Below are 19,796 nucleotides of genomic sequence, written 5' to 3' on the forward strand. Positions count from 1 at the left end.
CACGCAGACCACCAGCATTGACATGTGGTGAGGGGTGAAGGCAGCTCCCAGAGCCTGGGGGAGAGGCCGGCAGGGGCCGGAGCAGGGCCGGGGTCTTTGCCAGCTCCTGGTGGGGAGAAACCTGGGATCCCAAGGGGAAGTGTGAGAACATAGCTTCCGCAGCAGAAAGGCCCGGCCCTCGCCACCCACAGAGGCCATCTGGCACTGGGTCACGTTCCGTGGTGACCTCCCGAGCTCCAGCCGGTCCTGACCCCAGCCCGTGGGAGGCACGTGGGGCGGCACTTGCCCTCAGCGGCTCACGTCAAAGTGGCACTCGGCGGAGGTGTGTGGCCACGGCGAGCCGGTGCGTGAAGTGAGGCCCGCTCTCCTCTGCAGGGCCGTGGGGTGCATCCTGGCCGAGCTGCTGGCTCACAAGCCCCTGCTCCCCGGCACTTCTGAGATCCACCAGGTGGACCTGATTGTACAGCTGCTGGGGACACCCAGTGAGAACATCTGGCCGGTGAGTGCCTGGCCTCTGCCCTCGTCACCCCCTCGCCCAGACCGGCTTCACCTGCCGGAAGCCCGTGGCTCCACCTCCCGCTTCCCGCAGGGTTTCTCCAGGCTGCCGCTGGTGGGCCAGTACAGCCTGCGCAAGCAGCCCTACAACAACCTGAAGCACAAGTTCCCGTGGCTGTCGGAGGCCGGCCTGCGCCTGCTGAACTTCCTCTTCATGTATGACCCCAAGAAAAGGTGCCGGCCTCGCCTGCGGGCAGGAGTGGGGACACCTCAAACCCGGGCCCTTTATAGGGGGATTTTCAGAACACAGGCCACGCTGCCGCGGAGAAGCCCCCGGACTCAGGCGCGGAGGGCCAGCCGCTCAGTTTGGGTGGTCTCTGCCCACCCAGGTCACGGAGCCCGTTCTGAGTTTCCCATCTGTTTCTGGGCCCCAGTCCCCTACTTGCCACTCACCTCTTGTCGTTGGGACATTTGAACCAGAGGGCGCGGAGCCGGGCAGGTGTGAGGGACACTAGCTTCAGTGGCATCTGGGGGTCCTGTTAACAGCAAGGCCTCCTCTCCAGGGCAACGGCCAGAGACGGCTTGGAAAGCTCCTACTTCAAGGAGAAGCCCCTGCGTGAGTCTCCCAGACCCCCACCCCCACCCGGCTCCACAGGGGGCTTGGCTTGTGGCCCTTGTAGTCCAGGGTGGGGTGTTGGGGCACGGCCTCGCAGAGCTGCTGAAGCCCCTGACGGGGTGGTGTGGTGGGCTCCTGGTGGAGCCCAGGTGGAGGGTGGGCCCTGGGCGGGCGGGGGCTGCCTGCTGAGGCCGGTGTGGGTGCTTGTTGGCCACACAAACTGTTCTCTGATGGGAGCAGAGGTAGACGCAACCCCAGGGCCCATCACAGATGCAGAGCGGGGTTCTCAGACCCGGAGCACACTCTTCCCCCATCCCCCACCCACCCGGCGCTGAACGGCTCTCTCCCCGCAGCCTGCGAGCCGGAGCTCATGCCCACCTTCCCCCACCACCGCAACAAGCGGGCTGTTCCGGCCACGTGTGAGGCCCAGAGCAAGCGCTGCAAGCCGTGACCGTGACCGGCGGGAGGCCTCTGCAGTCCAGGCTGATGACGCTGCTAGGATCCGGCTCGCCTTTTGACTGACACTGACCAGCTGCTCCAGCTGACTGCACTCCCTTCTCCAGAAGAGCAGGGTGGGTGCACCCGAGAAGGGCCTGACGCTCAGTCTGGGCACCCGTGGCCACGCCCACAGCCGGCCCTCTACAGCTGTGCAGAAGCTCAGGCCCTCGCTTCCCAAGAGCAAAGGGCCGCTGGGCCCATCTCAGTCGGTGTTGCTAGCGTGGGATGGGCAGACCCCCCACATGGTTGCCTGCATCCCATCCTGGGCCCCAGGGTCTGTCTGAGGCTCTGGTAAGCCTCCCCCCCCCCCTCCGCCCCGCCCCAGCGGCAGGGCTGGTGACACTCAGATGGGAAGGAGGGGTCGGGTGTGGGTCACATCCCGCCTGATGGACTGGGGTCTGGGCCCTGTCCCTGCCCCCACACTGAGGCCCAGATGGGAACGGGCACGAGTGGGTGCTAACAGAAGCTCAGAGAGATGAAAGTTTTTCTAACAGACGTGAACAGGTTCAATGTCCTTTAATGAACTTTGGGTTCTGACTCATGACGTGAAGGTGGTTCTCTGAGTGCTGGGAAGGAGAGGTGGGACAGACAGACGGGCAGAGTGCCCAGTGAGGAGGGGCCAGCACAGAAACAGGCACCTGTCCCCTCCAGTCCTGTGGGTTAGTATGTTCTGGGACCCCTTCCCCCCCAGGAAAAGGGGTTCCGCCTGCCTGCGCCTTGAGAGTCTGAGCAGGTGGCTACTCGAGAGCCTGGACCCCGTCTTTCCCACTGGGCCCAGGGTGAATGATCAGGTGGGAAGCCTGTGCAGCAGAGAGCCCCAGCAAGGTGGCTTGTGGGTGCTGATTGCTCAGAAGCCCCATGTTCCACCTGGAAGCGAGTGGCACAGCCTGTCCAGGCCCCACTGCTGCCTGCCTCCCTGCTCTCTGGACTCCTCGGGAGCCTGCACGCTCTGCTGTGAGATCGGATGGTTTCTCTTCCACGTGTGGGCCCAACTTCCCAGCCCAGCGCTGACCAGGGCACGTGGGTTCATCTCGGGCCAGCCCTCGGCTCGTTCCATCGGCAAGAGGCTAGGTCAGCCACGTACCTGGCAGAGCCCCCGGGCTGGTCACGGTGGTGCTCAGTGGCCCACGGTGTCACCTGCGGGCCTCCAAGGACGCCCCTGTGAGGAGAATCTCCCTTGGACGCTCAGAGGGAGGCAACGTGTCCTGAACCACAACTTACAGGGACAGGTCAAGAGCTACAGGCTGGGTGCTGGGCCCCTCCGGTGGGTTGGGGGAGGGGTGAAAGAGGAGGGAGAGGGCCCTTCGTGGGAGTAGGCATGGTGGTGAGACGCGGACACAAACTAGACTCCACCCAGCACGTTGGGACATAGTCTGGAACCCTGGGAGCAGGGGGTGGGGAGCCAGCAGCCCCAGGCAAGAGCTTTCCATGGAAGGCAGGAGCCCATCTCCTGCTTTGTGAGGCCCGGATTCCCCCCACCCTGCTGTGCCCAGGAGTCCCCGGGGGGCAGGGTGGCCAGGGCTCAGGCCTGAGGAGTGATGAGGCCCAGAGAAGCACCACGGAAACTCTCTGGAAAGCACTTGACCCAGGGCCTGGCTGGGCCTAAGGTCGGGCCCCGGGCCCGTCATAGAGGAGGGTGTCCACCTGTGCACGCTGCAGCCAGAGGCGCTGCTGGGTGTCACCGAGCAGCACACGAAGTGCGTGACCTAGACGGCAGGCGGGCAGGGTGGCACAGTGCGGGGCGTGCAGCTGGCGGCACGTGTCACAGCAGAGGGTGGGCAGGGCACCGGGAGCCAGGCAGCCGTGTGCTTGGTAGCCGGGGGGTGGGGGGCTGGGCCCGTACCCACGCTGGGGGCTGGCCCGCCCCGACCTCCCTGGGTCTCCGGGCCTGCTTAGCAGCTCTTGGCGCAGCGACAGGAAGGAGAAGGCGTCCGGCTCTGGCTCCGGCTCCTCCTTCAAGGCCCCGTACGGCGGGCTGCCGGCCTGCGGCAGCACCTCAGCCTCCCCTAGTGGCTCCCAGGCCCCTCCCCTGGCACCCCACAGTTTGGCGCTCTGTCCCCAGAGTGGAGGCCGGCAGGCCAGCTCTGGGGGAGGGGAGTCGGGGCCCGGCGAGGGCCCCCCGTACAGGCTGGCCTCCTCCGAGCCCTCGTCCTCCTGCAGGTCCCGGTATAGGTCCAGCTGCGTCTGGAACACGGTTGGGGAGCCCCGGGGGGGCAGAGGCGGCGGCTCCTCTTCCCGGGCCAGCCGCTGCTGCAGCCAGGCCACGCAGGAGGCCACGTCCGCGCTGGCCCGCCGGGCCTGCAGCAGCTCCTCCGCTGGCAGCACGCTGGTCCCCAGCTGGGCCAGCACCTCGCCCAGGATCTCACACTCCAGCCGCAGGGCAAAGCAGCCCAGGGCTACCTGCACCAGCTGGCAGGCGGGTGGCAGGGCAGCCATCGTCAGGCGGTGGTTGTCCCTGGGCACGTAACCCATCTTCTGGAAGCTCTGGATGAGGAGGTCCTCCGAGAGGGCACCTTTCAGCACGTGCACGTAGCCCCCGGAGAAGGTCTGCGGAGGAGGGTCGCGGTCACCAGCAGCCCACACTCCCCTCCATTCTGGCCTTGGCCGGCTCCAGGGGCCACCAGCCTCACCCCAGAACCGGGGCAGTTTCGGGCTGTGCTGACACGCCCATGGGAGGAGCTTCTCGGCAACGCGTGCTAGGGCCCGCCTCCCGAGACCCGCTTTAGTTGCTGGGGCCGGCGAGGGAAATAAATCTCACTTCCCTCGGGGTCTCCTCCACCTCCTGTCACCCCCGGGGCTTTGCTGAGATCTGGCCCTGCACAAATAGGGGTGCTTATCTGCCCTTCTGATCAGGTGGCCTCCCCAACACGTCCTGAACTCGCCTTTGCACTTGTCTTGGAGAGCCTTTCCCATGGAGACCGAGGCCTAGCCACGCGTTTTATCCAGCTGTGCCTGCCACCACGTGGGTGCACCACCTGTACTGGGTGGAGGCTCCACTGTGCAGCTGGGCGGAGAGCCCGGGAACGCCAGACAGGAAAGTGCCTCCCGGGTCGCATTTTTTGAGGATGACGGTCATGTGGGTCTCCCGGTCCTAAAATTCTATCACTCTGGGATCCTGTCAGCATTCCTCTGCTTCTAGCTGAGGATGACACGTCCCGCAGACTGAGCACTACCGCGTGCAAGCATCGTACTCAGGGCTCACAACAGACCTGGGACTGGCTTATTCTTGTGTCCGCTTGACAGACAAGGAAACGGGTTCAGGGAGCTTAGGTAACCTGCACTAAGCCACACGGCCAAGAGGAAGTAGGACCAGACTGCAGCCAGGTCTGACCGACACTGAAGGGTGCCTCCCGCCCCGTTATCCGAATGTTAAAGCCCTTGAACTTCTGACCAGCAGGTGTCCCCATGAAGCAACAAAGCTCTAGAGCTCACCCTTTGAGAGAGGGGGGAGGGGCGGGGGAGACAGAAAAGCGGCCGCTGCCATGGCAACCGGCGGAGGTGGACTCGCCCACGTGCCCAATGACATCAGCACCTTCCTACTCTTCCAAATTAGCTTTGAGGGCCAAATGCCTGCCCCCTCAGCAGGCTGGCAGCTCACCTACGGGGTCAGGCCAGCCCTGGACACAGCCTCCGTACCTGAACGAGTGGTGGACTTAGTCCAGACCCCCAGGGTGTGCAGGGTCACAGCTCGTGCCTACCTCATAGGGGATACACCCGCCCAACACTCCTCTATAAATGGGATCATGGAGGGATTAGAGTGATCATGGAACCTCAAGTTCCTCTCGTGCACCTGTCCTAGGATTTGTGCTACAGGAGCCGCGGGGCCACTTTGGGGAGAGCAGTGATTCCAGTTTTGAGGAGCAAGGATTCCGCCCCGCCCAACCCAGAAGGCAGGCACCCAGGGTGGGTGGCCTCCACCCACACCATGTTTTCAGCCCTGCCAGCAGTGTCCAGGGGGACCTTGGCCCGGAGCTGCCCCCAAGGCTTCCAGGATCCCCCAGGGAACTCTGACCTCGGCACAGAGCATCCTGGGTAGGGGAGCCCTCTCAGCCCAGTGCCCTACCTTGATGGTGGTGAACTCCTTCCTCCAGGGTAGCAGGTACAGGTGCACGGCGGCCAACTCCAGCAGCTCGAAGGCGCGGGCCAGGCCGCGCAGCGCGGGGGCCAGGTCGGCGCGGCCCCACAGGCCGTCGGTGAGCAGCGCCAGCGCGTCGTCCTGCAGCGCCCCGTGCAGGTCGAAGTCTTCAACCAGGATCTGCCACAGCACCGCGCGCAGCGATGGGTCCCCGCACACGCCCGCGCGGCCGCGCCGCAGCTCACGCTCCAGGCACAGGCGGTAGTCCTCGGACAGCGAGCTGCTGCCCATTCTGGCGGGCGGGGGTCGCGTGTCAGGAACCAGAAACCTCTCCCCGCCAGTTGTGCGCCCCCCAGAGCCTCCACCCAGCATCCACATGGTCCCCCCGCAGCCCGGCGACCTCGTCAGCTGAGCGGACCCCAGGGCCTACAGCACCCCGCCAGCTGCGTCCCCGCTCCCGAACAGAGAGACCCCGCCTCGCCCACCAGGGAGTGCTGCGGACCCCGCGAGCGACCGCTCTACCTGCGGGTCCCCACCTCTCGGCTCGGAGCTCTTCCGCCGCCTGCGGCTCCGCCCATCGGCCTCGGCCGTGACGCTCGGGGCGGGGTCTGCTCGGGGCACAGCCCCCTCTGCTAACACGGGCGGGGCCGAGCCGGGGGGCGGGGCCTTGTGCCGCCCAGCTGAGCACCTGCACCGCGCACCTGTACGGCCAGCTGCCCCCTCGTCTCCCGTCTACCCACCGCGCCGCCGGGGCCGTTGGTGGCCGACCCTGGGCCGGGGCTCGGGCGGGCACACGAGGAACGGTGCGTCCCAGCAGCCGCTCCCTCTGAGCCAGGCGCTTGGAGCGCCGGCGCCCCTCGAGCGACCCAGCTCCGGCCCAGCGCTCAACCAGCGCACAAGGAGGTGAGCTTCGCCGTGGTTAGAACAGCAGCCTCGGGTGGGCGGGGCGGCCTCGGTTTCTCCGCGGGCTCACCTTCCTGGTGTGTGAGCGCATCATCTGGGGGTCCCTGAGGGGGCGTGAAGTTCCCTTCCTGACTAGGCCAGCGTCGTTTCCAGGCCCCTGAGCCGAGGCCGGCGAAGCTCAGGTCTGATCCCGGCCACAACTCCCTGGGGACATTTTTTCTTGCTCTGCTTTGGGCTCCGCTCAGCGCTGAGGCCACTTGGGTGGACGAGGGATGGGAGAGATTTGGTCCCTGGGAGTCCCAGCTCAGCGCAGGGAAGGTCTTCGTAGACCTCCCTCCCTGGGCACCCTGCAGCTGGGTTTCTGGGCCCCTCGCCTCTCCAGGACACTTTTTTGTTGGCCCCGCCTGGGAAGACGTCTCTGAGTTTTCCCTCGGCAGTGCTCTGCAATATTGTTTTTAGATTCTTCAAATGGGACTTCTGGAAAAAAACACGGTCATGAAGCGAGGGATCGATCTCCTTGAGCCATTTTGCCGGCCACCACCCAACGTGGAGGTATTTCACTTACTGCGTACTGAGCCCAACCGTGGGGCCACGCCATGCCTGAGGGGACAGGTAGCTTCTGGTCACCTTCTCCTGCTTATGTGCAGAAGGGTTGAGCTTAACCACTCTCTTCAGTTCACCGCGGAGTTCATAGTGGTCTTCGGATGCAAGGCCCCCCATGTTGCGTTCATCCAAGGCCACAGCCCCATCCCTAAAAGACGACCAGTGAGTGTGGTGAATGGGCGTCCTCAGTGCACCCGTGCACAGCCTGCAGGGCAGGACCTCCAGCTCTAAGTAGATGGTGTTCTGCCCTCTGCTTCGAGTCTGCAGTCGCTGCTGTTTGGGATTCGTCTCTGTTGCTGTGTGCGACTCCAGGCACTTGCTCTGTGCTGCTCTAGGGCACGTGGCTCTTCTCAATGTGACACTAGAATCAGGGTGGTTCTTTGCAGCTGCTTCCACACAGACTGGAAGTGACATTGTGTGGTTTCCCAGGTTGGGTCCTTAAAATACCTCGTCGTCTTGGAGCGTTCGCTCTTGGAATCCAGCCATCCGTGGGGTAGCTGGCAGCCACATGGAGAGACCTCTCATGGGGCTGAATGTCTCCCTGTGTTCATGTCCACCTATGACCTGGGCACGTGAGCATATCTGGAAACAGGGTCTTTGCACGCGTCATCAAGTTAGGATGAAGTCATGCTGGCTTAGGATGGACCCTAGACCCACAACTGGCCTCTGGGGTGGTTGGGCCCAAACCACCTGCCTCGGTGGCACTCAGGTTGCCAGGAGACCCTCCTCCCCTGGCAGATGCTGCCTGAAGCATCTGGGCTGGGCTCCCTGCTTTCTCTTCTTCAGAGGTGACACCTGTCACAACTCAGGGCACCCGTGTGCATTTCCCACCTGGAGAATGAAGAGGTTTTCCTGCGAGCCCTTCGGGCCAAGGGGTCCGGCCCCAGGTCCCGTCCAGTGATGATGTCTGACTCTGCCCTGCCCGGCCCCCTAGGCCCTGCAGAGCGTGTCCTGTCCTGGAGGGTGCAGCCCTAGGGGGATCCCTCTTCTGCTCCCCCCTCCCCCCGCCCAGGGTCTGGGGTGGTAGAGCTCAGGGGGCTCTGTGACAGTCTGGTTCTTGCTGGTCAGCAGGGGAGGTGGTCGCCCTGCTTGGGCCTCCACACGACCAGTGGGAGGCATCAGTGAGAGAGACAGATGCAGAGAGAGACATCAGTGACCTCTTTATTTCTGGCCGTGTCAGTGGCTGCCCGGGGCACGTAACAGAGCGGACGCTGCGCTGCAGGCAGGCGCTGACCCTCGGCTTCACGCTGACCCAGAAAGGGACGTGCGGGGCGGGAATCAGCCAGAGGCCCCAGGATGTCCAATGCCTACTGCCGAGGGAGGGCACAGCTCAGAGGCCCCAGACGCGGGTGGGCACCCTGGGGAGGCCTGGGCTACGGAGGAGAGGGGAGTGCTCAATGCCCCGTAAGTAAACAGTATAGCTTCAGACCACCTGGGCTCCAGGCCTTGGAGGCAGGGGATGGGGACGGCTCTCTCCTTGACCCCAACAAGAAACTGGCACCGGAAGCTGGCTGTCACAGGAGATGGGAAGGGAGAGAAAGCAGACCTGCCCTCTGCCAGGCCTACGGCTCCCTCCCTACCCTTGAGTGGCTGGGTCTGCGAGGGTGCACAGGCCCCAGGGGAGTCCACAGCTCTGGTTTCCCTGCACAAAGTCAGGCTGAGGAAAGAGAAGGGCCTGGCTCCCAGGAGCTGATTCAGCTCAGATCTATCCTCTGAAGAGCACAGGGGCCTCCTCAAGGCCCTGGGGCAGACGTCCGGTCAGGGCACGAGTGAGAGCTGCAGAGCCCCGCCACAGCCGGCCTGCTGCCGCCCCCCCACCCACCCAGAGCAGGTGACTCCTGGTGGTCCTCCGCAGGTCCTGTCCTGCTCTACTTGCCCAGGGCGCCCCGGGGCAGCAGCTCCACGTAGCTCAGGGCGCTCTGTAGTGACGTCAGGCAGTAACCCTCCTCTCCGATCAGGTACCTGCGTAGAGACAGGCACGGGTAGCACCTGTTACCTGCAGGGGATGCAGAGAAGCCCCCAGCACCTTGGACGGGGTGTCTGCCCTCGTGGGGCAGGACCTGGACACTAAGGTCGCACAGGGGTCTGTCATGGAGGCTGGGCTGGAGGACACACGCTGCCCAAGGGACGGACCCCCAGCCTGGGAGCAGGTGCCCAGTGCCCCGTGCTGGCCCGACTCCAGCTGGAGGCTCCTACCCCTCATGGATGAACTCCTCCAGGGCTGCGCATTCTGACACCAGCTGGGGGAGACCGCTTCTCAGCACCACGAAGGACAAGATGGGCAGCAGGTCGTCGGCACCGCTGTTGGGTAGAGGCACGGCTGGCCGGTAGGCTCCGGGGGCCATGATGGCTGCTCAGTCCCCATAACCCTGCAGCCCCCAGCTCGGCCTCTGGACTGGTCCTGGGCTTGCCGGCTGCTCTCCCTGCACCCCTCCTGCCCGCCTGCGTGGGGGAGTTGGGAGTAGACTCAGGTCAGCGGCACCGCCAGCCACTACAAGCGGCAACGCTGTCCCCGAATGGGGACCCTGTGCTGCAGAGCCCATGGCTGGGTCAGCAGAGGCCCCCACAGCGGAGGTATCGGGTAGCCCCAACCTCACAGGCTCGCCCCGCAAGCCTGCCCACACCTGGGGAACAGGCTAGTGGAGGGGATGGCCCAGGTCCCAGGCAGCCTGCTTACGACACCTGGGATCGGAGCCAGGCGCGGCGATCCTCCGGAAGAGGCATCTAAGGGAGCTGAAAAGGTGCCAAGGGAGGCCCTGCAGGACACACGACACCCGGGCCCAAGGGGCCCACGGGCGGCAGTCTCTGGGAAGAGCACGAGAGCAGCCTGTGGCTTGAGTGTGACCCCCAGCCAGGAAGGCCTCACTCACACACCATGAGCTCTGGCTTGCGGCCCCGCCTCCACCGCCCTGGGCACCACACTCCTGCAGAAACGCGGACAAACTACAACATGGCCCTCGCTGGCTCCTCAGACGCACAGAGGAGACAGGTGACATGGGGCTGGAGCCCGGACTCAGAAACGCGGAGTCCTACAACTGTTTTGCCGACAGCTACTTCTGCAGCAGCCGCGTGGTGAACTGGCGAAGGGGGGCTCCCCCAGCCCGACCCAGAAGCTGAGGTCTTGTACCCGGCCCTGGGGTTGGTGGGGCTGCTGGTCCCAGGTGGGTCCAGGTGAGACTGAGGCAGGACCAGGCGTCAGAGCCCCAGGTAGAGAAAACGCCTGCCCTGCCTCCGGACGGTGGGGACATAGATGATGCAGGAGCCCCAGGTCTGGGGGCTCAGCACCGAGAGCAAGCTCTTCATGGAGGCTGGAGCTGCCTCCCCAAAGCGTGCAGCTGAGGGACCGAGCCCGTGTTCCTGTGACAAACAATGCTAAATTGCACTAGATTAGCCAGGCGGTCCCTGACCCCTAAGTAACCTGCCCAGAGAGGCAGGAATGCATCACCCATGGGGGCTGCAGCCCCAAGCCCTCGGTGGAAATGGACACTCTCCTGGATAAGCCCTGCGAAGCTCACTGTAGCCCCAAGGATGCTGGGGCCCAGGGGGGCCAGACACCAGGTGGGAAGCTGTGGTCCCGGTGCTCGGGGCAGGACGGGAGGGTTCTCTCTCTCTCCCCCAGGCCTCTGCAGGCAGCCCCTCACTTGCTCACTGCCCCCCCCACCCCCACCCCGGGCTGTGGGCTTTTGGGACTCACATGGCTGCGGCACCAAGCTGGGGTCTGGCCTCAGACGCAGCCTCCTGGGCCCGGCAGTAACCCTCGGCACAGGCACAGATAACCCGCAGGACCCGCACTGTGGCCCAAAAGTGAGGCTTCAGGAGAGGGCCGAGGGGAGCCAGTCCCAGAACAACCCCCTGGCACCGGCCCCTCCCGGCACGAGTGGAGGACTGGGAAGCTCCCGCCCGAAGATACTGCTCTCACACCGCTTCTGTCCTGTGAGACACACCCCCATTTGGACAGGAATAAGGTCTGCACTTCAGAGGCACACAGAGACCCCAGGTCACCCTCTGGGAAGGGACCTTATCCGACCACGTTCCCCCTCCTGTCCTCCCAAACTGCAGCCCCCTCACCGATGCACTCCAGCTTCTTCTGGGGGCAGCTCTCCAGAACCAGCAACCCCAGCTCCTGGGCTGCAGCACAGTAGGGGAAGGCACCGGCTCCTGTGGCCTCCAGGCCCCGGGGCAGGAGCTTCGTGGGAACACCTATGGCCGTCGGGGGCGCGTTCCTGTAGAGCTCCATGCTCCTGCTCAGGGCGGCCTCCCGGAGGCGGTACACGCTCCTGGGGCAGAGAGAGGCCAGGCTCAGCGGCCCGGGGGGCTCTGCCCCACGGACAGAAGCGGGGCTAGGGAAAGCTCGCCGTGCCCAGAGTCACAGGTTCTTGCAAAGCAGAAACATCTAAGGATGGCCTCAGAGTAAAGCACCAGCTGGAAGCACGGTTGAAAGTGTGCCTCAGGGATCAACGAGCGGGGAAGGCCCCTGTGGGGGCCTGGAACTGGGATCATACCTGTAGAGTGCCAGCAGCAAGGGCCACAGGGGGGAGAAGAAGGGCTCCTCAATGCAGGCCAGGCATCGGTCCTTGGAGGCGGCCGCATTCAGGCCTTCGAAAGCCAGGAGAGTCAGCGAAAGCAGCCTGTCTGCCGGGAGCAGAGCCGGCACAATGGCACCGTGGGGACAGCCAGGCCCTCCGGCCCCAGGCTGGCAGCCCCTGGAGATCATCCCCGGGCAGCCCGGGGTGCCCAAGTGGGCCCCACACCTGTCATCCCCTCTCCCACCCTCCTAGAGCCAGCCGCAGTGTGGGCAGAGCCGCAGGGTTCCGGCTCAGTGAAGAGCGCTCTGTCTGAACCTCCCTCCACTCCCCTCCCCCCTCCCCCCCCCAACTTCTGTGTCCATGGGGCCTGGGGTCAGAGCACTTAGGAGCTCACAGAATCATGCCCAGCTCCCCCGAGGAACTAAGACAACAGGCTGAGAAAAAGCAAAGGACAGCCTCTTTCTGAAGGGGTTTGCACCCCAAACTGTGGGAACCTGGAGGGATTTTAGAGGCATATTTAAAGACCAGACCCGAGGCCCCGGGAGATGGGAGGCCCATCCAGGGTCCCTGCTAGAGCTTTGGGCCCTGTCGGGCCTGCCTCACTGACCCCTGGAGAACCCTGAAAGCCTTCCTCCTTGGGAGTCCCCAGTCACCCTAGGCACCCAACCCTTAGAGAATCCACACACGATTCTCAAAAATGGAAAAGGCTGCAGAGACGAGCCCGTTGTCACCACCACCAGGCTGCACACACCCAATGGTCCTTGGTTCGGAATCACCAGAGCCCAGCCCTACGGGCCAGCCAGAGGCTCTGAGAGCAGGCCCTTCCTCAAACAGGAGGCTGGAACGAAGCAGCCCGGTGAGAAGACAACCGGGGACTGGGGAGACCTCGGCCAGGGACCGCCGCCGGCCCAGCTGCTCTCACAGCAGGGTGCATTCCTGTCCGCTCCGCGAGGATTTGCCCCAGAGAAGGGCAGACGCGGAGGGCTCTGCAGATCTGCATGGCCTCCGCCATCCAGAGGAAGGCCTGTCCTTCCCGGGGCCTATCCTGGGCCTGTGGAAAGCTTTGTGCTGCGTGTGTCGGAGCAGCCCCCTCCCCCGCACGCCCGTCCTGCGGGCACGCCGGCCCTCACCGATGGCGTTGTGTATGTCCTTGACGGCACTCTTCAGCTGCTCCGACAGCGGCTCCGTCTTCACCCCCGAGGCCTGGGGCTCGGGCGGCCTCCCACGCCCCCGGCCCCACCCCTCAGAAGTGGCCAAGAAGTGTTCGAGGTCTTCCAAGGAGCTGTGTCTGCTCTGCACGCCCGGCGGGGCGTGTGCCAGGGGGGAGGCAGGCCCGGCGGGGCCGCCGTCCGCCCCTCCCTCGGGGGGCCCGGCGTGCGGCGGGGGCGTGGGGGGGCTGCCGTGGGTGCCGTCCGGGGGCCGAGGGGCGGGGCCCGGCTCCGCGGGGGAGAGCACGCAGTAGAGGCTCTGCGAGGGCCGGAGCCGCCGGCTCCCGGGAGCCCGCAGCCCGTCGGCGTCGGGGGACAAGGAGCAGCAGCCGGGGGCGGAAGCGGCGCCCGCGGCGCCCCTGCTCACGACGGGGTACAGCGCCCGGTACACCGCACACTGGAGCTTCTTCAGGAGCTGCGAGATGGGGTGGTCGGGAACGCTGCGCAGAGGAAGAGGCGCGGGGCGGTGGCGCGGGGCCCGGCCCTCGCCGGAAGTCCACCCGCCTACAGCACGGCCCCGCTGGACGGGTTTTGGCGGAGCAAGCCTTGAATGGTTTCCTCGGGAGCGAATGTGGCAGATGAAGTCTGACCCGACCGCCCTGGCCGCTAAAAGACCAGCAGGGCGGCTGCATGGGGGGCGTCTGCCAGCCCAGCCCCGCCGAGGGGGCCTGAGCGTGGCGCGTCCGGCCACCCCCGCCCGCCTCCTTCACCCCTTCCCTTTCTGATCTTTTTGGCCGCTGTCAGGGCCAACCAGGGGGCCGGGGGCGGGGGGAGGCCCTGGTACCTGAGCAGGTGGGAGACCAGGCTGGTCACCAGCGACAGGTCCCCCGGGCTCTTCTTGAGCTGGGCTCTCCAGTGCTTCGGCCAGTCCTGCAGGGCAGGAGTCTCTGGAGGGCATGGCGGGGTCCCCACAACCTTCCCTGCCAAGGCCGCACCCCAGGCCAGCGCCACACTGTCCGTGTCCTCCCTGGGGCGTAGGGAAGGCCCACGCCAACAGGCCTCAGGACCCCCACCCCCACCCCCACCCCCGGAATAGCAACCTGTGACAACCCCACCCCCGTGCCCAGCGGCGGGGACTCACGTGGTCTTGCTCGTACTCGAGGATGGCGGCATAGAGGGCCCGCTGCTCCCGCTCCTCCGGGGTCAGGGCCACCTGACTGCAGAACCTCCTGGGGAGGAAGACAGGGGCTGGGGGCCTCCGAGCTGGGTGGGCAGGGGAGGGAGCCCCCAGCAGCCCACTCAGCGGCCCCGAGACCTGCGGGAGGAGACGCACCTGTCGGCTGCCTCCTGGAGCCGCAGCCGCCGCTCCTCCCTCTTCCTCCGCAGCTGTGCCAGCAGGGTCAAGGCTGTGTCTGTCCTGAGGACCCCCATCGGGAGGTGAGGCCAGGTGGGGCGGGGCAGCGGGGCCTGAGGGCGGGGGCTCACTCAGGGAAGGGAGCAAGCCCTAGCTGACCTGAAGGATGGGGAGGAGCCCGTGGGTGCTGAGAGGAACAGAACGCCCGACCCCCGACCGCGTGAAGGCCAGGAAGGCAGGAGCCGCCCCTCCAGGGCAGTCTCTCTGAGGCTGGAAGAGTTCTGTCCCACACTCCGACCCTGGCACCTTCACTTCCCCCCTCCCCGCCTCCTTCAGCCGGGACACCAGGGAAGGACAGAAAGGATACGGTCTCCTCCCGGGCTTTGGCGATCACAAGGTTCTCCATCACCTGCCGCTGCAGGGACAGGGTCTAGGAAGGGAAGGAGAAAATAAAGCCTGTTCCTCTTCCACCGGCAACCCAGACCCTCCCTGGGACCCGCTCACCAGGGAGGTCTTCTGCAGGGCCTGGCTGGGGTCCAGACGGGCCATCCGGGCCTCGTAGGCGGCCTTCAGCTTCTGGTTCTGCAGAGAGGCTTCCTGCAGGGGCGTCAGCTCCCTGCAGACAGAGAGGAGCTGCTGTGCTGTCCAGGCCCCAGGAAGCCCTGGAGTGCCCCCCTGACTGCTCTGAGACCAGAAGGAGGCGGTGATGGGGGCAGGCAGGAAATGGGAAGGAGGGAGGAGGTGCAGGGTGGGCTGGAGACCTCTGTCCTGCTGAAACCTGGGCCTGCCGTCGCCAGGCCTCCTGCGTTTTCAAGAAAAGCGGCACACTGCGCTTTCCGCATCCACACGTTGGGCAACAACGCGGAACTTTTTAGGGGCATCGTGTGAGCCAAACAGCTAGATAACTTTGCCACCCGTGGGAGAGAGAACCAAAGCCTGCTTATTAGAAATAGCTGCCGAGGGCCAACCTCCATGCCCCCACCCAAACTGCTGGTGTCACACGTCTTCGCGCTTCTGTGGTAGGAGAGGGTGAGCTGTGAGGATGCCAACTGGCAAGGGAAAATGTGTCCCGGGGTGGGAGTCCCGTGGGGAGTCCCGCCCCGCGATGGCACATGCAGAAATGAGGTAGCAGTGGCCCCCAAGGCCTGGCAGCGGCAGCGCCAGGAGGAGCCAGCCTTGTTTATCCTCCTGGGGGTTCTTCCGTCTGTGTCTAAGTGAGTTTTATCAGTTCCAGAAGCTTATATACTGTTATCTCTTCAAATAATGCCTCTCTTCCTCTTTCTTTCTTCTCTTTTTCTGGAACTCCAATAATCTCGTGTCAGATCTCCTAGCTCTGTCTCAGATTCCGTCTTCTTTCCTCCCCCTATGAGAGTCATTCTGGATATCTTTTGATCTTTCAACCAATTCGCTCATTCTTTCTTCAACTACATCTACTCTGTTGGTACAATATTGACCACGTGTGTCTGTGTGCATGTGTGTGTTTTCACCGGAGAATATAATTTGTTACTGTTTCCAATTCGTTTTTAAAAACAATTTTGGTATTATATTTTCTGTTTCCTTTCAACGTGGCTCTTTATTTGCTGGGTTATACTCTCTGGCCTTTTGTTGCCTGCAGCTATTTTCAAATTTGCTTTTCACTTTTGTAACTGAGGACAACATGACTGTGTTGTGATGTGTGTCTGGTAACTTCCCCTGAACACTTGGCAAGTCTGTGTCTGCTATTACTCTGTAAATTTCTGGTTTCTTTTTGTGCTTGGTTATCTCTCACTGTGCATCATTTGTGCATGCTGAAGATGCTTTTGTCCAAAGGGGATCTGCATCTGTTTTTGCCAAGCGCAAGGGTATTTCCATTCTGGGACCCACTTTAACTGAATTCATTGTGGTTAGCTCACTTTGCCTGGACTTCAAACCCAGGCTCGGCCCGCCTTCCGTTTTGCCCCAGCTTACTTCTTAGAACTTTGTGACTCTACCACTTGAAGCTTCTGGAAGATCTCGGGCGGCAGAAAGGGAGAGAGTTTCCCCCCTTCATCTGAGTACACCCGGCGATGTCGGCTGGTCGGTGAGGGGACAGGAGCAGCTGTGGGCATGGCTGGCTTCAGGTATGTTTTCCCTGCAACACATACATGAGCAAGGGTCAGCATGGAAGCCGACGTTCCAGAGACGCAGACTTTGGGGGAGATGCCCCAGGAAAACTTGCCAGAGACCCACCGAGCTTGGCAGCTGTTGACTGGGCCCTCTCCAGACACTGCTCGGCCAGCTTCAGCATCCTTGAGGTGTCCGGGGCCACGGTTTCCCCGCCTTCTGGGGATAAAGAGAAAAGAGAGCTGGTCACCGTCACCTTTATTATTAAACGATTCTTGCCGAGACAAAAACAAGGACAAATTCACCCCCTCCTCATCTCTCCCTCCCGGGGCCCCACCCCCTCCTCATCTCTGACCTCTAGGCGATCCCATCTCCTCATTTCTGATCACCTGCTCTGGGTTTACCTCCTGACGCTATGTGGGCGCTGAGCCTGGCCAGCCCAGCAGCTGACTGTCCTGTCATCTCAGCTGGACCATCAGAGCCCTCTCTCTACCTAACCCGGCCTTTGCTCACCAGGGCCTTCACTTGTACTTACGGCCCCTCCTCAGGGTGGGCCTTGCAGTGGATGAGGACCATTTCAGGGACAACTTTATTGCCTATCTCCTGCCCTCTGGCTGTGCTTGACCTCACCCCTGGCACATCCCTGGGGCTTCTGTCCTGCATTCCCTCTTCTGGGGACCACTCATGTCGGCAGGTGCATGCTGTAGGAGCTGCCACTCAAAACTCTTCCCTGGACCCCACCAGCCTTAGTTTCTGAGCCGCTTACTGCCCCCTTTAGAGCCAGCCCCTCAGCACACTCCATTTTAGCCACCTGACTCCCACTGAGACCACCCTCTCGCATGCCCTCCCGTCAAGCCCTTCTCTGAGGCCTCCCCAACCTCTCCAGGTGTCTCTCTTCCAGAACATCCCCCTGGGCGTACTACTGTGTCTTCCCCCCCAGTCCCCAACCTTGGGAGTGCCCAGAGCTCCGCTAAGCTCACTGGCTCTCTGGGGCAGCTCTGATTCTGGTGACTCCGACCTCTCCCTAACCACTGTGCTCCTGTATCGTCAGGGTGCTCAGTGCCTCAAACAGAAGGTGCTCACGATGGAGCTCTCTATTCTGCCCATACAAGTCTGCTCCCGCCCATCCCCACAGCACCTCCTGTGCCTCACTGTTGCCCTCCAGCAGCTCACTGTTCCCTCCAGGGGCTCACTGTCTCCACCCCCTGCCCCACCAACCAGCGGCTCACCCAGCAAATCTGTGAGGTCCACCTTGAAAGCACGACCCCAGGCCCTTCCCTCCTTCCATCCCCAAGTGGTCCCACCACTGCTGCCCTCACTGTGGGAGCCTCCTGGAGGCTCTGCCTCCATGCCGGCCTCTCCCACAAAGCCTCTACGAGCTTCCTTACGCCGGAACAACACAGCTCCACGTAAGGCCATGCCTGCCCCCACTGAACCTCCTCTTCCCCGTACTCAGCCCCCACTCTCATCTCAGAGTCTTTACACATCCCTCTGCTGGGGGTGTTGCCCCCGGGCCCTGACCTTTACGCAGCTCACTCCTTCCTGGGCTGGGGCTCTGTGTCCGGTCTCCGGTTTTGCCCCATCCCGTTTACATCCTCTTACAACACCCATCCCCGCCTGCTCCCACAACACACTATGACAGCTCGTGCTTGCTGAGGGCTCACCAGTTCACTTTCTGCTAACGACCAATGGGTAGGACACAGGACAACCCCAGGCTTAAGACCCACCAAGAGCTAAGCAGTCCATAATTTGTTCAGCGTGGGAGAAGCAGTGAGGCTGAGATCTGTACCTTTGGTTGTCTCCACTTCTTCCAACAGCACCTGGGAGATATAGTGGATGCTCCTCAGGTATTCTGTATATGCCTCCTGTGCCCAGGGAAGAGAAATGGCAGGGGTCAGGCCAGTAGTGGCCAACAATTCCGTCATGCCTGTTTATGCCCTTGTGGGAAACATAGAAACAGTGGTGTTTGCTGATCTCCTGAGATTCACCTGAGGCACCTAACCCGAGGTAGTTAGCTGGTAATTCCTCCGGGTCTAATCAGTAACGTTCTGCACGGTATCTGTACCGATAGTATCCCTCTTCTCTAGACTCGAAGGGAAATCATGCCCAGCTGGGCACCCATCCCTCCTCTCACTGCCTTTCTCTCCAGCACAGGAAGAAAAGAGATTCTCTTTCAGCGGGCCAGGCGAAGTAGTTGACAGCAGTTGCTGTCATTTGTCACTCTGTGCAATGAGTTTCCTTCCTGTGCAACTCAAGGCCTATTTATTCAGTGGCTTAAAAGAATAAAAAATCCTCAGAGGTAAATGAGGGAGTGCTGTTGGCTGATCTTGAAATCACTTTCTGGCTTAGGTTCTGGGAAATCCCCTTCCCGAATCCCTGAGTAAGTACTCCGCGGGCACACAGCAATCTGCAACACTAGAATACTGCCAGTTTCAAGGGTGTGACCAGGTTCAGGGCACGGGCATTTGGAAGCACCACATGATGTTTTGTTGCATCCCAGTTCTCAAATTAACTATCTTTAAATCTACGCCTCAGGATAAAATGGATTCCAGATAGGATTTTTGACTTGTGGGGGCACCTGCTGTCCTAGAAAACGGACTTGGGGAAAGCAGCAGATTGAGGGACCCGGATGCTTTTCCTGGACATAGGCAGCTTCCTCCCCTCCTTGGACAGTCCAGTGTGGCTCAGCCTGCTTTTCCACTTGGCTGCCACCTTTCGGAATAACACACCCACCCATTCTCAGTAACAAGCCATGCTACCCTGCGCAGACGCATCACGAATGAGCCCTTTCAGGGTTCCGTCCCTTTGGGGAATCTGATTAAATCTACAGTGTCTTCTCAGAAAAATACACATTACACATGGAATTTCTTGCCAGATATATTTTGGAGGGCTGCTTCAACTCTCTTGAATCCCCTTTACAGATAAAACCTTGGCTCTAATTCCTACTCTGCGACGACGGGAAAACACGGCGGGAGAGGACTGGGAGCTGTCCAAGGTCACAGGCAGACACCCGAGCCCAGCGCCCCGAGAAACGCCGGAGGGGTCCTGGACGGCACCCACCCCCGGGCCCCGCCCTCGCTCACGCCCACCGGGCAGACTGCAGGTAGGGGGTGCCTGGAACCGCCGCGGCGACCGCCCCCGCCTCGTTTTGGGTCGCCTCACCCGGGGCCGGTTGCCGGTATCCAGCTCGATGGCCCCGTTGGCCAGCTTCATGGCACACTGCAGCGGCTTCACCGCGCCGTCCCCGGCCGCAGCGGCCATGGCGCCGGGCAGGGGAGGCTGTGGCTGCGGCGGCGGCGGCGGCGGCGGCTGAGGGCGGGACAGACGGCCCAGAGGCCGGAACGCAGCCTGCGCGGGAGCCGGCACCGCCCGAGCCCTGGACCGCAGGAAGGGGCGGGGCCGGCGCGGCAGCACTTCCGGCGGCCCCAGCCCCAGCACGCCTACCCCAGAGCTCCTGTTGCCGAAGGGGCGGCGGCGGTCTTAAGTAGCCTCGCGA

At 63.0% G+C, this 19,796-nt stretch overlaps 3 protein-coding genes across 12 annotated transcripts in view; 1 reads left to right on the forward strand and 2 right to left on the reverse strand.

The window, feature by feature from the left end:
• Positions 1–2,129, forward strand: part of CDK10 (cyclin dependent kinase 10) — a 10,597-nt gene extending 8,468 nt beyond the window's left edge. For 2 of the 4 annotated variants that reach the window (XM_047078970.1, XM_047078973.1), the window contains exons 9-13: positions 1–27; positions 376–499; positions 590–729; positions 1,059–1,111; positions 1,465–2,129. The exon at positions 1–27 is cut by the window's left edge and continues 33 nt beyond it. In XM_047078970.1, coding sequence (XP_046934926.1) covers positions 1–27; positions 376–499; positions 590–729; positions 1,059–1,111; positions 1,465–1,562 — 442 coding nt within the window. In that variant the 3' untranslated portion in view covers positions 1,563–2,129. Of the gene's footprint in view, positions 28–375; positions 500–589; positions 730–1,058; positions 1,112–1,464 lie in introns of those variants that run through there. The other 2 variants (XM_047078971.1, XM_047078972.1) reach the window with 2 other exon arrangements.
• Positions 1–6,259, reverse strand: part of SPATA2L (spermatogenesis associated 2 like) — a 7,398-nt gene extending 1,139 nt beyond the window's left edge. The window contains exons 1-4 of one of the 3 annotated variants that reach the window (XM_047078965.1): positions 6,207–6,259; positions 5,673–5,976; positions 949–4,156; positions 1–742 (exon numbers count right to left, since the gene is read on the reverse strand). The exon at positions 1–742 is cut by the window's left edge and continues 1,139 nt beyond it. In XM_047078965.1, the coding sequence (XP_046934921.1) occupies positions 3,212–4,156; positions 5,673–5,975 (1,248 nt within the window). In that variant the 5' untranslated portion in view covers position 5,976; positions 6,207–6,259 and the 3' untranslated portion in view covers positions 1–742; positions 949–3,211. The other 2 variants (XM_047078966.1, XM_047078963.1) reach the window with 2 other exon arrangements.
• Positions 6,260–8,333: 2,074 nt separating this feature from the next.
• On the reverse strand, positions 8,334–19,618 carry VPS9D1 (VPS9 domain containing 1). Of its 5 annotated transcripts, none has more exons than XM_047078979.1 (15): positions 19,463–19,617; positions 18,090–18,165; positions 16,427–16,516; positions 16,166–16,328; positions 14,723–14,834; positions 14,586–14,648; positions 14,198–14,250; positions 14,006–14,093; positions 13,709–13,794; positions 12,847–13,364; positions 11,693–11,822; positions 11,259–11,467; positions 10,885–10,981; positions 9,387–9,491; positions 8,334–9,152 (listed from the first exon to the last, which is right to left on the reverse strand). In XM_047078979.1, the coding sequence occupies exons 1-15, from the start codon at positions 19,559–19,561 to the stop codon at positions 9,059–9,061; spliced, it is 1,983 nt and encodes a 660-aa protein (XP_046934935.1). In that variant the 5' UTR covers positions 19,562–19,617; the 3' UTR covers positions 8,334–9,058. The 5 variants fall into 5 exon arrangements, 3 of the variants coding, with proteins under 3 accessions (XP_046934935.1, XP_046934934.1, XP_046934936.1); XM_047078978.1 differs by having other exon boundaries at positions 16,427–16,519; positions 19,463–19,616; XM_047078980.1 differs by having other exon boundaries at positions 16,427–16,519; positions 19,390–19,466.
• Positions 19,619–19,796: the final 178 nt, after the last annotated feature.

The sequence above is a fragment of the Lynx rufus genome, unplaced genomic scaffold, assembly GCF_022079265.1.
Source record: "Lynx rufus isolate CCGP_SWC_20201006 ecotype Redwood Valley unplaced genomic scaffold, mLynRuf1.p SCAF_16, whole genome shotgun sequence".
NCBI lineage: Eukaryota > Metazoa > Chordata > Mammalia > Carnivora > Felidae > Lynx > Lynx rufus.